This window comes from Lepisma saccharinum, chromosome 25 (assembly GCF_977018435.1).
Source record: "Lepisma saccharinum chromosome 25, izLepSacc3.1, whole genome shotgun sequence".
Lineage (NCBI taxonomy): Eukaryota > Metazoa > Arthropoda > Insecta > Zygentoma > Lepismatidae > Lepisma > Lepisma saccharinum.
In genome coordinates, this window is record NC_139253.1 from 16405289 (window position 1) to 16421950 (window position 16662).

General features: G+C 38.8%; 1 protein-coding gene across 6 annotated transcripts in view; it reads left to right on the forward strand.

Annotated features, from left to right (window-relative positions):
- The window catches only part of LOC145978541 (uncharacterized), a 250254-nt gene that overhangs the window by 120767 nt on the left and 112825 nt on the right, over nt 1–16662 (forward strand). For 5 of the 6 annotated variants that reach the window (XM_083111205.1, XM_083111206.1, XM_083111200.1 and 2 more), the window contains 4 exons: nt 4637–4726; nt 6258–6336; nt 7583–7776; nt 14560–14902. In XM_083111205.1, coding sequence (XP_082967331.1) covers nt 4637–4726; nt 6258–6336; nt 7583–7776; nt 14560–14902 — 706 coding nt within the window. The remainder of the gene's footprint in view (nt 1–4636; nt 4727–6257; nt 6337–7582; nt 7777–14559; nt 14903–16662) is intronic. The other variant, XM_083111207.1, reaches the window with a different exon arrangement.

Here is a 16662-nt window from a genome sequence, read left to right on the forward strand (position 1 = left end):
TACAGCCTATAAATCATATAGTGAGTAAATTTCGTGCGACGTTTACACGGTGTCGAACATTTTTTTTTCTAATGAAGCGAAGACCTCTGGTTGCCCTTGTTCCTAAGGAGGAGTGCGGCGTCTTCCTACGCTCCATTCAAATATGGTAACTTGTTTGTCTTCACATAATGGCTGGCGTATCCATTGCCTTTCTTCCAACCTTGGGGTTTCCTGCATCAATTCCCTTACTGCTTAACGCAAAGCAATTGCCTGTTTGTCGAGCACTATTCAGTTCAGTTTACCCGGCTTATTTATGCTTAAAGCCGATCTCCGTGGTGGAGTGGTTAGCACAGCGCGCTACCATGCCAGGGGTCCCGGGTTCGAATCTCGACTTGGGCATGTTCTTTGTGTGTGTTCCTTCCTCAGTTTCAACATATTATCACTCATCTTCATCTTATGGAACTTTACCTTCGCTGAGAATTCAACCTAGACGCATCAGTGGCGCCTGTTGGGCTCCAGTCCAGCTAATAGTTTGCCGGTTATTATATTTTATTTTACAAATAAAGTCCTCGCGCTTGAGAAAACAAAATGTTTCATCATTATATTCTCAAAGAAGTCTCACAACTTAATTATTTACTGAGTGTTATCAATTTTTTTTTCATAATGACTTGTTTGCTACATCTCCAATATGGTACTTTCAATGTCCTATAATATTAACACTCTCCTTGGTCACATCGATATTAGGGAAGCATGGAAGGATAAGGGCTCATAACGAGGATGAGGATTGATAGGCACTAAAAACTCAAAATAGACAGGCAGAAAAATCTCCCAAAAATACATAATAGTCACAAAAAGTTATGAACATCGACAGATTTTTCATAATTTTCCGAATTAGATACTCAAAAAGATATTCGAAATAGGCACTTATGAATAAAATGGGGAAAAAAACGACTACTTTAAAATTCATGTATTTCTCTCAGATACTCCATGAAACTGTTTTTAAACGTAAAATCCTTCATTTTCTGGTCAAGGAACAAGAAAGGCATTTAAGGGCTAATCCCCAGACTTATATAATACTAGATGATTACCCGGCGTTGCCCGGGTATTTATTTTTCCCAAACTTGTATTAGACAGGAAAATAATGAATTCTAACTATAGTGTAAAATGTAACTAATTTTAAATGTGATCATGAATGTCACCAATTAGCTTAGCGACTCCGAAAACTATGGATTCGACGTTAATCTAGGTCATTGGTGGCATTTTATTTTTCACTCCCTCTCACCCCCCATGCCGATAGGTGATAAACTTGAAGTTGAACCGCATTGGGAGTGTCGCGAAAACTATGGATTCCATTCGCAACACCGCCTGAATGTTAGACAACCCGAGAAACGCTGTCGTTGTGCGGATTGCATGGAGTCACGGATGTCTGTCTGTGCGGAATTTAATAGCGGTGGTTCTCGATTATTTTTACATGTCACCCCTTCCCACCCCACCCCTATGGGTGCCAGGGGTGTCTTACCCCAAAATATTATTTCCAGATTGCAAGTGATACGTGTATCAAGTTAGCTTAAAATTGCTCCAGGCGTTAGAGAATTATGCCGGAACAGACAAATATACACACCCACACATACATACATTTTTTTAATATATATATATATATAGAAGATTGTGTAAAAATAATCTCCGAGTTCAGTCCATACAGTGTATCTCAAAAAATTAGCACCACTGTGCAACTGACACTGTGATACCAGTGTGAGGGATATACAACTGACATAACTTTCAGTGTAACTAGGATAGAAATAAAATGACCAGGTGATTGGTTCATTGCTTCGCTTTGTTCAACATAATCCTTTATAAGGATGAAAACTGCAGAACATTACATCCCATTTACCAAAAACTAACCTACACAGTGTCAACTTTTATTTCTACAATATAACGTCGCCGATTCACGCAGAATGCACTATCTAACAAACGGGAAGTGGATGTACGAATCAAGGACACTTCCAGATTTGCAAGGTTAATACACCATATATTGTCCGACACGAGGGTGTCTGTCTGTGCAGAGGCGATATAAGGATTGTTATTCGCCGTGAACATCTTTCATGCGTGGTAGCAGTGAAGCGAAACATAATATAATAAAAAGTGTTTTATGGATTGTGGGAGTCTCCGACTCTAAAAACGATATTCATGGATAATAAATCATTTATTTTACTGCGTTGTTTTCCTCAAGGGCTTGAAGCACGGTTTCACATAAGGTGTACATTTATTTCAATTCTGCCAAAATCCTCTTGAATAGCGAGAAAACCTCCGATGTATACGAGATGATGTATATTTTCTTATGTGGCAGTCACAAGCAGCTCTCTAGGTCGTTAATGCTCACATTATGTTAGGGTAGGTTAGGTTTTTATATAGTTAATTTGATCGCATTTTTGTAATTGTAATTTTCAAGGCAGTAAATTGTTTAAAATAAAATGTTCGAACTCATATAAGTAGTATAATTACACATATTGTCAACTAACCCCGCACACATAGTCAATTCGTCCCATATACGAGTTGGTTTGACAATATTAACACTTCCAAAAAACAAGCAAGAACTTTTCAAGTTTGAGGAGCATAGTGAAAGAAAAAAAATAGTGATCCAGGACACTATAGGTATTGCCCGTAGCATTTCATAAATAGTAAGTAATAATTTTTGAGAGCTACAAACAATCAAACACACAAACATGATCAACTCACCCTGGTCTTCCCTTCCCTACCCTTCCCTTTAAGATTTTTTTACTCCACACATAATTTTTACACCAAACCATCATACTGAATCTGTTTGTAAAAATATATGGGATTGTGTCAGTGAAATATCACACAATGATTCAATTGCCCCTTTTTATATTATAGTCCTGTGGTTATAAAAAAATAAGCCCCAGGTTTTGTATTTTTGTCGATTAAAGTAAAAACTAAGCACGCCTTTTCCTAGCGTTTTCGTATGAATTTAACGCATGCTTACGTACCAAAGCTTTTATAAGTAGTGTTTTTTAATAGTTTATATGATTGCTGTACTGATAGTTGATCATATTTTTATTTTCTTCCAAAGCAACTTTTTAAAGGATGTTTTGAAACTTTTTGGTAAGTTCTACTTTTCAGATTGAACGTGTGTGGTTTTGTCTTGTTGTATATGTTGTATAGCTGTTTTCTCTAGTTTTAGTATGACCTATAGATAGTTTATGCCGGTATGAGAATAGAATTGCATGGTGTTTTGTATAAGTTAGTACGATATAGTGTTGGGTAAAGTAAATAGTCAAATTGTGATAACACTAGCTCTGCATAAACGGATATGTATATGGTTGTGTTTTGGAGGCAGGAGTGAATGCCATTTTACACTAGACTTTAAAATCCACACATATATACGTGAATTACAAGGAAAGCTTTATGTCGAAATTAGTCGTTGATAATACACATATGTAGGTGTTTGAATTTTTTTGAGGTCTAAACTTTTTTCTTCGTCATCTTCTGTTTACATTATATCAATAAATATTATTACATTTAAATCAACAAATATATCATAGAATTTGAACTGGCGAACAGGAAGCATAAATGGGTAAATTAGAAGTGACAGGCGAAACTGTCTATAACTTATGCATATGTACTTTCTGTCTGTCTGTCTGTCTCTCTCTCTCTCTCTCTCTCTCATATTACTCTTTTCGACGTAGTACACCCAGGATTGTATTATTGCAGACGAATAAGGCTCTGGCGTCTGGATTTGAGTTGATCTTTGATATTTAGCGTCGCTTTCCTTCCACTTTTCTCTCATCCCGACGATGAGTGATGATATGATGAAAGTGATATCACCATCATCCATTGAGCTCAGGCGTCTGAACACACAGCCAGTAAAATTATTTGTGTGACTTGTGTTGTGACCTGTTAATGTGTGTTTAATCTCATCACCATTCATTATCATCGTCGCGATTACCGACGCGGTACGACGCCAGGGTTTCCGGGTTGGAATTCCGCCTAGGGCATGGGTGTTCTTTTCATCCTGTCATCAGTTTAATCATATCATCACTCATCAAAGTGGCAGAAATGTGAAGTAAAAATAACCAAATCAGTCCTCCTCTTCTTTTCTTCTTCTTTTATGTCTCCCTTTGTCCTTCTTCTCTTTCGCAGCTTGTTCGCACCAATCTCTTTTACTATGTCATTCTGCATCCTGTCAAAATTTTATGTCAGCACTCTTCCTATTTCTCTGTCACCGCCTCTTTCTTCCCCATGTCTTTTGCTTTTTTGTTTCTATTCTCCAGCTTTCAAAGAACGAATGTAAAGTTGTAAAATCGAAAGAAATCCATTCGCATCTGGTTATTTTTTCAAATTCCGTAAATATATTCATTGTTTGGCTGAGATTCTAGAACTGGCAATATGCGCGAGAAATGTGCAGACCATCACGATTCTTTTATTATTCGAAACTATTCATCGAACTTCTTGAAGTCGACAAATAGTGGATTTTCATGTTGAATCTACTTCAATAAATATTTAATACCCTTAAGAACTAAATTAAAGTAATGAATGGAGTTTTCCTTTGAAATGTTCCATTTGGGTAGAATTTATAACCTATATTACTATGAGTCGATTTATCCTCGTATCTAATAGAGCATTTTCTTTCTCTTTATAGTCCAGAAGCGTGGACAAGAGACATGCAGTCATCACTTTCGATTTCTATGAAAAGAAATACAAAGTGAAGGACCTGAATAGTCTTAATGGGGTGAGCAGTTTTTAGATATTTTTTTTTACCCTAATATACTGTATTCTCTTTTCGTGCTCGTACAGTTTCTCGGTTGCAGTACAGTTGCCCGCAAAGGTAATAGAAGGAATGTTTCCCATCACTCTTTTCGTTCAGTCTTCTCTTTCTGCTGGTTTGTAAGTATTTGTGCATATGTTTTCTTCTGCTTCAATAACGCATTAGTTACAAAACTTCGCATTGTGTAAAACAAAGTATATGAACGTGGTGATGGGCAATTAGCCTGCTATTATTTTTGCGTCGTCTTAATAGTTTACATGGCCTGTTTTAGTATTCTGTATATTTTTGTAGATATTTTCTTTCATTTTGCAGTGTATTATAAATTTCTTAAATATAGAAGATTGTGAAATTACATTCGTGGTAATACCAGTAACAAACAAACGTTCCTGTAGTTACTGAGCTTTTTAATTACCTAGCATTTAGATACATTTAACATGTAATTCTTGTCAGGGGGTTATAAACAGTGGAACCAAATACCAGTTACATTTTTTTTCAAAGGGAGAAACCCCGAAGAATGCCCAGCCTCCGACCGCATACATTGGAAGGTATACGCTTTTGTACTGTGCCTAAAAAGACCAGGATGTCTTTTTCGCGAATGTCTATTCCCCCGTTTTCTTTTCTTTTTTATTTTTGTTCGATTTTTGCAATTTGATTGATTGATTGATTGTTTTGTTTTACTTCGCTTTTTTCTGCCACTTTTGGCTAATTTGTGAAGAAGGGGATGAGTGATGACATGATGAAATTGATGAATGGACACTCACAAACATCCATGCCCAATTCGGGATTCGAACCCGGGACCCCTAGTTTTTGCAATTTGTCTTTATTCTATAGGTGTCTTGTATTGACGTTCTGCAGGATGAAGTACCGGGACTGTTCGATAGTCCTGGTCAGCCCCGGTTTACAAACATATATTACAATAACTAATACAAGTTACAACAAATAATAACTAACAATTGGATATACAATTAAGTACTAAACATTTACATAAATTTAACAATTTTGAACTTTTATTGTAATAATAATTATTAATTAGCAGCTTGTAACAACATTTTGCCGACCTCCGCGACGGAGTATTTAGCACTGCGCGCTACGACGGCAGGGCTCCTGGATTTGAATCCCGGCATGGGTGTTTTTTGTGATTGTACCATCATCAAGTTCATCATATCACTCATCGCCATCGTTGCGATTAGTCAAAGGGTGGCAGGAAAGCGATTCTAAATAACAAAAATCAAATCAATGTAAGTATTTAGTACTAATTGTTTATTGAATGCTTACTGACATACGTTTCGTTGTCTATAACTCCTGAGAAAGAAGACAATGTGTCGGAAAGTTGTTATGTAAAAAGGTTTAGTCACTACAAGTACGTTTTTGTTATTAGTAATAACACATTCTTCTTACCTTATATATTTTTTCAAGTTTTCTCTGTTTGGAAGTTATTGTACGAATGTCCTACGTAGTAAATATTTAATGTTCCATTTTTATTTTTTTATTTCAGACTTACGTTAACGAGACAAGGATACCCGAACAAACTTACATCAAGCTAGAAAACATGGATAATTTGAGATTTGGTTATGATATCCTTTAAAGTACTAATTTGAATTGTAAATATGGTGTTTTCTTGTGTGAAAATCTACTAACGTGTCCTCTCCCTTGCTAATTTGCATTTGATTGTTATGGTTGATCAACTGGTCGCAATGTGCCATGTAAAATGAACATATTTTAGAAATGAGAGAATTAAGATCTCTGACTCCCCCAGAGTATTATAAATTGAAATTTCAGTGTTACTTCAATATTTCCTAGGCTGACAAAATTTCTACTTGAAATCCGAGATGTTTTCGGAAATTGGCAACACTGCTCTGCAATGAAAGGTGTACAGAAACAAAAGTAGTCGTTCTGTATAGATTTCGAGGTGCCGAATTCGACAGACATTGACGTTTGTTGATATACTTTTTTTATATCATTTTAAGGAAGGAAGTATAACTGTAGCACCCCAAAATATCTGTGAAAGACATGGCGAAAAATTGTAAATTTTCTGCTATGTATTCGATAACAATCTGCAAAAAAAAATAGAATTGCATGAATATCGCAATTGATATGCAGAGTAAAATACATTCAATTTTTTTTTTTAAATAGAGTTTTCCTTAATCATTTTGCAACACAGTAAGTTTTTGTTTGTTTGTTTTGGGTGCCTCCCGAAGATAAATCCTAATTAAGCCTTTGTTTTGAAGCTAAATATTGAACGGCACTTTGTTGTTGAGTACGCTGGCTTGAATATCCTCACAGAATATTTCAGCATTCCCAACACCAAGTTTCTTATGGTGGGAGATAATCAGTGTTTTAAACTATGTTTTTTTGTGTTTTTTTTTTAAGAGAAGTGGTGTTTACCTCACCTTGTTTTATGCTTGTTGAGATCTGCCCAAGGAAAAAGTAGGGCACAACCTTTTCACTTATAATTCCAATTCCATTCGGGAAGGTCTTACATACCCTTAACCTTGAAATAAAATAAAATAATTATATCAGAAGGTATGTTCTGCTATTTCACCATGTCTTTGGAGTTACATTACTTCGTAATTTTTAGAGTATTTGGTCCAAAAAAGCAACAGTTGTATGGAAGAATAGAGCTTTATTAGATGTGGTGAGGAAATTTCTTAACATTTCTCTAATTACCCATTTACACCACTTCCTCGTATACATATCTCACCCCCAAGTGCAGGGTTAAGTGGTTTCTTATCGTGGACGTGTTGAAACTCTCGAGAGCCTGCCTTGAATTCGTGTGTTGGTCGAAAGCCTCACTTTTCGTTTCCTTAACCAAATGTTTACATTCCAACGTGTATCAGGTACATCAACTTCCGAAATTGGCTCCAGAGACAGACGCGTCTGCTTCGACAACCAGCGGCAGCGCCTCCTCCAGCCCTAACGAGCAGGAAAACATCCAGGAGATCATCTCAGTGCCCGGTGACTTAAAAGCCAAGGAGGATCATTCAGCAGATGACCAACTGCTGCAAGCTCGAATGGTGAGTGTGCTAGTGCATTTAGTTTGAATCATTTTTCTCTTTTGTGATGGTAGTTTGCTATACTGAACGCAACTCCAACTGGCGGCTGGGAAACAGCGAATCAGCGATCAGTTTAATTTTCTTCGACTGAGATCGGGCATTTTCGCGTCACAGGGTACCGAACGTTCTTCGCGGGACGAAACAAATGAGCGTTGGGTACACCACATGTTGCCAAACGTACAGTAAAGCGAGAAAGAGTCTTCTCGGGCAACGGTATTGTCAGCACCAGAAATCGGCAGGGGTTAATGGTACAACTACACGCCCTGTCTTGAATGATGAAGTTTCCGGAAGGACCACCCACAGGTCGGAATGCAGGCGGACGCACAGTCATATAAAAACAACTGGCAAAAACAAGTACCCTTGGCAACGTTGCTTCGGGAGAGCTATGTGATGCCTTCAGCTTTTACTTCGCAACTGAGGTTGTTGACACCCATCGGATCACACGCCCCCGTAAATGATTGGGGCACAGAAAGGGCCAGAAATAGCCTTCAAGGTCAACCGCCAGTTGGAGTTGCGTTCAGTATAGTTCCGCAAAGTTAACGTTACTTAACTTCCATGATTATTCGGGATAGTACCGGGATCCAAACTTAATTCCGTTGCCAGTAATTTTCCTGTCACGCCTCGGCAGAAGTAATGCCATCTCGTGCTTAATATTCGAAGCATCACTCCCGGGTTCGAATCCCGGTCGGGCTTGGTTGTTTGTGAATGTCCGTTCATCAATTTCATCATTTCATCACTCATCCCCATCTTCGCAAATTAGCCAAGAGGCACAAAACGCGAAGTAAAATAAACTAAATCAATCAATCAATCAATCGAAGCATCACTGACGAGGTCTTGAGACCTTAAGGCTCGGTTGAACCGTTTGACCGATGCCAACGAAGCCGTTCCTCTCCTTGCGTAAAACCGCTATATACTCCAAAATCTCTCGATGACGTAGTGGTAATGTCGTCTCATTGTATTCAAGGGGTCACGGGATCGGTACCCGGTTCGAATCCCACTTTAAACTGTAGGTCCCGTGCCAATTAGCCTATGTGTGCATAAAAGTTGATTTAAAAACAAAACTGAAATAAACAATATTCAAAAATCTGAAATATTAGATCAGCTTAGTATTCCTTCTCGAACATTCACGTGAATGTTGGAGTGGTTTCCTTTAGCTGTTGTCTAGATATTCGCAGTAGATTCGTGACTACGTAAGCCTATTAAACTATTGCAAATATCTAGACAAGGGCGAAAGCAAACCACACGAAGAATCACGTGAATGTTCTAGAAGGAATGCTAAGCAGATGTAATATTTCATATTTTGGAATATCGTGTTTCGAAAGGAGAGAGGATATCCAAAACGGCTTCGTTGGCTCGGCTAAAGGTTCAACCGAGTCTTAACGTGAAGATACTTAGTGATACTTTGAATCTTAACCACGAGATGTCATTACTGGTGAGAAGGGTGCCTGCCGCATGTTCTTAAAAGTGTATTAGTAGGCTCGTCAGCCAACACGTGTCTGATTTTTACGCTTTCATTCCATTCAATTGCTATTGCTACCAGGTGGTATGTAATTTCGTATGTAATGAGAATTTGTGTGTTTTCATGTCGATTATTTTAACGCTCCCTATTTTGCTAAGTTATTGATATCGAGTCTATGGTGAGAATAGATTTGGAACGAAAAGAAGATGATGGTTTGACTTTTCAGGATAGGGTTCAGATTTCCCGAGTAGAAATAGTCTCTTGCTGTGTTCAGATTATAAATACTGATTATATTGATCTCAGGACCGGTTTGAATTCCAGGGTAAATCGTGCAAGACACAAAATATGGTCAAACGTGTGTAGGGAATGGACTGGCTTCAAATGGTCTGAAGCTTGGCACTCACCGGGTGCAGCGCGACAGTTTTAGATCGTTAATCTCGAGCAGGCACGGAGAGCAATCCATCATTTCTCAACTTCGAGGAAGCTCAGTTACAGGTTTGACATGTCAGGTGAACTTGGCAACCGTAAGGACGCAATATCCAGAAGGGAAAAAATAAATGCGTTCGAATAAAAATTCGCTGTTGAGATAAGAAAAGATGTAGCGGGACTCTTCTTGTATACGTAGAGTTTCTGCAAGCAAGTTAACGCGATTCTCGGTGTAACGTTTCCGGTGAACTTAGGTGGTGATATCGAGACCGAGACTTAATGTTCGAGACTCACGGTCTTGCTCGAGACTTTGATAAACAATAATAAATCATGATTGAAACAAAGATTACTTTACTGTGCGACTTATTCAAACGTTCCAAGCGGATATCTAAATATATTTTGTTTATAGTAATTATGTGATTATGTAAGGGTTGAACTTCGCTGGAGGCACCTAGGTGTCAGCATCTCTTCTACGTAGAACACTCTGGGCTGTATTTGTGCAGGCTATCGAGGCTCTGATGCCTGAACCCCCATTAACTATAATCCCGTGTGAGATTTATATCGTGCTCTGCCCATGTGTGTTTGAGATTGTTCCTTCATTCATCTCGGTGGCGGAATGGTGATCGCAGCACGCTACGACGCCAAGTGTTCCAGGTTCGAATACCGGCATGGGTTTTCGATGTGAGTGTTCCGTCATCAATTTCATCATATCGTCACTCATCTTCATCTTTGCGATTAGCCAAAAGTGGCAGAAAAGAAAGCAAAATAAACAATCAATTTATCAATCAAATCCTTCATCTGTCTCGTCGCGATTAGCCAAAAAGCGACGTAAAATGAACAAAATCAAGAACGTCAACAATTATAAAACTGTGTTGCGTGGTTTCATACATATTCAGGATAAAATCCCGTCTAGCGAGGACTTGTCCCGCCATAAAACATCTGCTTGAACCATCTGTATGCGCTGTGAAAGTTTGTGCGGTAACACGCTTATACTGGAGGTTAAATTTCGAGACGATTGAATTGACTAGTTGTTTTAAGTCCACTTTATGCACAGAAACGCTAATCGGGACTGGACCTACAGTTTAAAGTGAGATCCGAACCACTGTGCCATGTGCCTCCACTGGGTATACCAGTTAAGAAATTACTCGAGTTGGCGACGAAGTAGTTTAATGCATTAAGTCGTTAAGAAAAGTTTTTTGCCTTAATTATTATTATTCGCTAGGTAGGTCATTTCTTAAGAGGGGTGCAGAATTGGATTTTGGAATAGGGAAAAATAAAAGAAAAAATGTTGGACCATTTCAAGTGCGATAATTTGGTAACTTTAAAGAGAATGGCGCACATTGTAGGTATAACTAGAAGATGAGATAGCAAAAGGAACGTGCTTGATGATAATTTTTGTGGAATTGGGTCAAAGAAAATAAAACAGACGTTCAAAAGAAGGAAGCCCGACTTCTGTTCCCACAAGAGTTCTCTTATTGCTTCATTTTCTTCCTCAATTTCCGTTTTGTTGAGCCTTGAAAGAGATGATGAAGAAGTTTGATAAAGGGAGAGCGGAAGCAGCCTTTTTCTTAGCCTCAGGAGAGCGAGGGTACGAAAAAGATGAAAAGGTTCGTTCTCAAAATAAAAATGAAGAGATAATCTCTTTCTAAGCTGAGTGTTTGCTTTAAACTTCAAAACACACACCACTCTCTTTCTTTCTGATGAAAGAGGAGCAGTTAAATATAAACATTTCAAGGTCGAGTAACCATATGCGAGATGCAGAGCTGAAGAAAAAACCTTTTTTGCGATGCCTGTGTTCTTCAGACAGTTCGCGTCAACTTATCTAAGAAATTAGTGGGGATAAAAGTTTGCGGACTGATACATGACCAAAATTCAATCGCTACAGCGACACTCTTGTACGTATATATACGTACTGCTTGCATTATAGAGTTTCTTCTACTTCTGTTCTAGCTGATCAGGACATAAGTACCTCTATTGGTTCGTCCTATACTCATTGCGATATAAATCATATTAGTGCGGTTGGAAAGCAAGGAAAAAATGGAAAAATATTTCACTTCCGGCGGAGAACGTGCCCTTTGGGGAGCGGATACTACATTAATTCCCGAACCTAAAACGACCCAGACTCCAAGTTTTTAAGTCCTCGTTTGTCTGTAATGGCGGTCATGACGAGTATTCTATACCTGAAACCTGTTAGTTCATTGCAGTTATATATCATTCATGACATCTTATTTTCACCTAATTTGCAGTTTATAACTGTATTATGATAGTAAGAAATTAAAAAGACCCACTTTATCAAATAATATTAGATATGGCCGCGAAAAGTCTAAAAATAACCCTTTCAGGTATTCGATCATGTTTGGGATCAAACCTTATGGCTTGGAGGTGCCAGAACTCAACGGTAGCATCCAAAATAGTGTCAGACTAAGCCCATGAAATAATAATACTTCAAATTTTGACAATCTGTATAGGTATGTACAGGGTGTTTCAAAAGTCGGACACCATAGGACAACTGCGTTATTAGTGCAGATGGCGAAAAATGGAAAGAGGGGAAAGTTGTTGGAAATATGGGGTGTTCAATAAAATCTGCTTGAATTTTCAACGTAGCATGCACCGTTGAGGCTGTATATATGCTGGTACGAGCGTCAATGAGAACTGACATTGCGCGACACCGTACTGTACTCGGTAAATTGAAAATGATGCAATATCACTTATATTAGACCTGCATGTGTCACTCATTCAGAGCTGATCTCTGTGGCGGAATGGTTAGCACATTACACTACGACGCTAGCCGTACCGGGTTCGAATCCCGACCTGGTATGGGTGTTCATATCATCAATCATCTTCAACGTCGCGATTAGCCAAATGTGACGTGAAATAACAAAAATCAGATCAATTCAAAATCAAATCCAGAGATATTGATCAACAAGACGATGCAAATGCGTAGATATCCGTATGCTGTGGTGACCACCATCACTTTCCACTGCAAGTGAGACAAATAATACTATCAAAGTCATGAAACATGTTTTGATTTGTCTGGAAACCTATTAACCGATAATTCGATAATTGGATGGATTAACCCAAGTATGAAATACCGATTTTAAGCACATGATAAACCTAATATATTATTTGATTGGAAGGAGCTTCAACCAAAGCAGCAGGCTTTGCAGTGCCCAACGCAGACAGCATTCACACGACGGAGAAGGTCAAGGAATGCGGGAAGAGGAGTTCCATACAGGATTTCTTGTATGAAGTCAATATGGCGTCTTGCCAGGTTAGCTCCAGCCCACGAGAGTTTGCAGCGTTGTTTAACACACGAGTGCTGGGTGGAATTAATCTATTATTCTGTAGTAAGGAAGATGTTTAAAGATCTAATTTCATACATCATGGAGTCCTTTTTGCAAGATTTATGCACGGTTTTACTTAATTTACTACTTCATGATGTGAATTCAAAGAGGATATTTTTTGTGATATTTTTTTGCAGTTGTATAAATAGTGTGTTTTCTTGATTTTTTGCAATTCCCGTGTTTTTGCTGGAAGAAGTGTAATCTGAAGGCCTCTGATAGATAAAAAGTTAGGTTATTTCTGAAGACTCGTGGGTTGTAATTATAACAATATACTTCGCCATGCTTTCTTACTTTTCTAGTTTTATTATTGACAAGTTTATTTTGGTTGTAATTTTCAGTTCTTTTTAAACGTTTTGTCTTCTTTCAATGTGTGAATATATTACAATATATTGATAGTATTTTCGGTTCTCTGTTCGTTTATCGCATTGTAATTTTAGGACACTAAAACCAGCTCAATACTTTTATTAATATTATTCTATGACAGACGTGCACAACAGTAATAGTATCCATTTGTGTGTCATATATGTGAAAGTTGATTGATGTAATTTACTTGGAAGTCTAGATTATATCAGCTGAAACTACTGTACATTCACTGTAAGAATGAAGTTAATATAATCAAAATCATGAGAGCCGCCTCCGTGGGGGAGTGGGTAGCACATCGCGCCACGACGCCATGGATCCCGGGTTCGAAACCTGGTCTATGTATGGATGTTTGTGAGTGTCCATTCATCAATTTCATCATATCATCATTCATTTCCATCTTCGCAAATTAGCCAAAAGTGGCACAAGAAGCGAAGTAAAATAAAGCAAATCAATCAATCAGAATGAGGAAATACGAAAATACAGAATAGGCACTAAAATTGATGAACATTCATCATTTTCCCGGATTAGGCACCCAAAAAGCAGTTAACTTCGAGATAGGCACTTGTGACTAAAAGAAGGAAAAAACGGCCTCTAAGCAACTGGTATTCCTCCCACCAATGGCCTGAAACGGTTTTAAGACGCAGAAGCCTCATTTTCTGGTCAAGGAACAAGAGAAGACATTTTAGTGTAAATCCTCAGCTGACATTGCATACAATTATAATGCAAATCTCGGAGTTCCGCCGACGCTACTGACAGCTGCCATTCGAACAACAAATAGGATTTTTTTTAGAAGTCATGTGTTTTTACATTGATTTCGTTCTTACACGGATGGAGTATAGTGTATAAACCTCGCACACTCAAGTATCTAACCACTTAAGTCTTTGACGGAATGATATGACGTTTTACTGGTTGTGGTTGACCTTCATGTTAAAATGATTGATTGCTCTTGGCTATGATGCAAACTTGATGAACTTTTTCAGATTAACTTGCTGTGATCCTTATCATTGCGATCTCACCGATAGCTCAGGATATTCACGAATAAGGATAATTGTAGTTCTTGCAGCGTAGACAAGTATATTAGCAGCATGGCAAGAGCAGTGTTATAGCCCATAAATCATGATCCGCTGAGCACTTTGCGTTCTTGTGTTGCAGGTGTATGCAAATCCTGATATGCCCGACGAAGGACGGTCCCTTGATGTATGCTCGTTGCCCGTCTCCTCTCTCCTCACCAACGGTGAGGAAGGGTCCGAGGGGAAGATGGACGATTTGGTGTCCCCAGCAGAGATACGAGAACCTCAGGTTTCGGCACCGGAAGCATCAGCACCGCCTGTGTCCACGGAAGAAGGCGGCTGTCGTCAGAAGCCATCGACGGAGGCGCTGAAGGCTAGTCACAGCAGCAGCAGTCTTTTGGAGACTTTCTCGGACGACTCTTTGGGAAGCGCCGAGAGGAATGAAGCTAGGTTGAGGCATAATGGCCAGGAAGTTGACGCGCCAGGTAGGAATCCTTTGTTTATTTGCATGTTTCATTTATTATTGTGAGGGTTTATTTTTTTAATTGATGTTGATCTGCTTTCTCTTTAGGCTAATAATGAATATATTTATTGAGCAATTCCAGAATAATGTCAGGCAACCTTGATGGTCTAAATTGTACATTAGTGAAGAGCAATGTGGTCCTCCTCCGTGGCCTTGCGGTCTAAGGCGCTGTGCTTTGGACTCCGAGCGGTACGGCATGGGTTCGAGTCCGCCTGGGTTCAGTCTCTTTGTATTCGGCCTGTGTTTTGGATCGGTGGCAACCCACCATCGTGAGAAAATTGGGGAGCTACGAGTGAGTAGCGTAACCCGGTCATGAAAATCTCCTATAACGGCTGAGGGTTCGACGTGCTGACCCCACGTCACCCCATTACCGTTTGAAGATCTCCACACCTCTAGGTAGGATTGTGGGAGGGGGACTGGCAGTCGGGAGATAGGCCAAGGACCGTATAGCTATGGGAGCAATGTGCTGTACATTGTTTATAAAGAACATCTTTAGATTGCGGTTTCTAAACTGCAAAAATTGTCTGTAAAGAATTGCCTTACCAAGTACAATTCCACTAAATTTGATTGAGAAAATTCAGATCATAGGTTGCCATTTGTGTCAATCTGTTTGTTACCTTTAAATTTATTTTCATACAGTGCTGGCAGAATATATTTGAAGATATTTTGCTATGCAAGAAGTAAAACTACTACTTATAAATTCCCTGTGTCATATTTTTGCATTATGTTTTATGAATCAAATACTATATATATATATATATATATATATATATATATATATATATATATATATATATATATATATATATATATATATATATATATATATAAAGTGTCAGTCTGTTACCTCTGGAATTGCTCTATTTATTTTCAGAATCCAGAGTACTGTTAGATTAAAAGTTATACAAGTTTTAAAAATAATGGCAGCATGTGGATTTTATGTAAAGTCCAAATTTTAGGGGTTGGGTTTCCCATAAGCACCGAAATGTCATCCTCACTTCCACGTAGTACACCCCGTAAACTGCATTACTACAGGCTAACGAGGTTCTGGCGTCTGAACTCATAGACCAACTGGACCACCGCGCCCCGTTCCTTCTCAGCAGTGTGTTGGCGTATGTACCATCCAGGACTGTATAATGTGGGACTCCCCGATGGCGCAGTGGTATCGTCGTTGCCGTGTAATCATGGTGTCCCGGGTTCGATAACCGGTGGAGGCACATAGTGGTTCGGATCCTACTTTAAACTGTAGGTCCAGTCCCGATTAGCCTTACTGTGCATAAAGTGGACTTAAAAAACCAAATCAAACCAAACCAAGGACTGTATAATGCAAATTACGCACACTCACTAGCCTACTGATTCTATCAGCACCACTTTTAGCTGCTGCTGACAGCCTGATATCCGTGGCGAGTGGTTAGCACAGCGGGATCTGGAGTTCGAATGCCGGTCTATGCATGGGTGTTCTTTGTCAGTGTCCCTTCACCAGTTTCATCGAATCATCGCTCGTCCTCTTCTTCGCGATTAGATAAATGTGGCAGAAAAGCGACGCTAAATAACAGTTTTAGCTGCTGGTGTGAAATGTCATACTTTTACCAATGTCATAAGTTTCAGTAGTGTTGCGAAATATCCCCAATGAGGATCCAACCCGCTGCTAGTGCGTCACGATTTCTATTCAACTCCCTGCATACTTTATTTCGTTCACATAAAGAGGAGCATTCGCGTGCA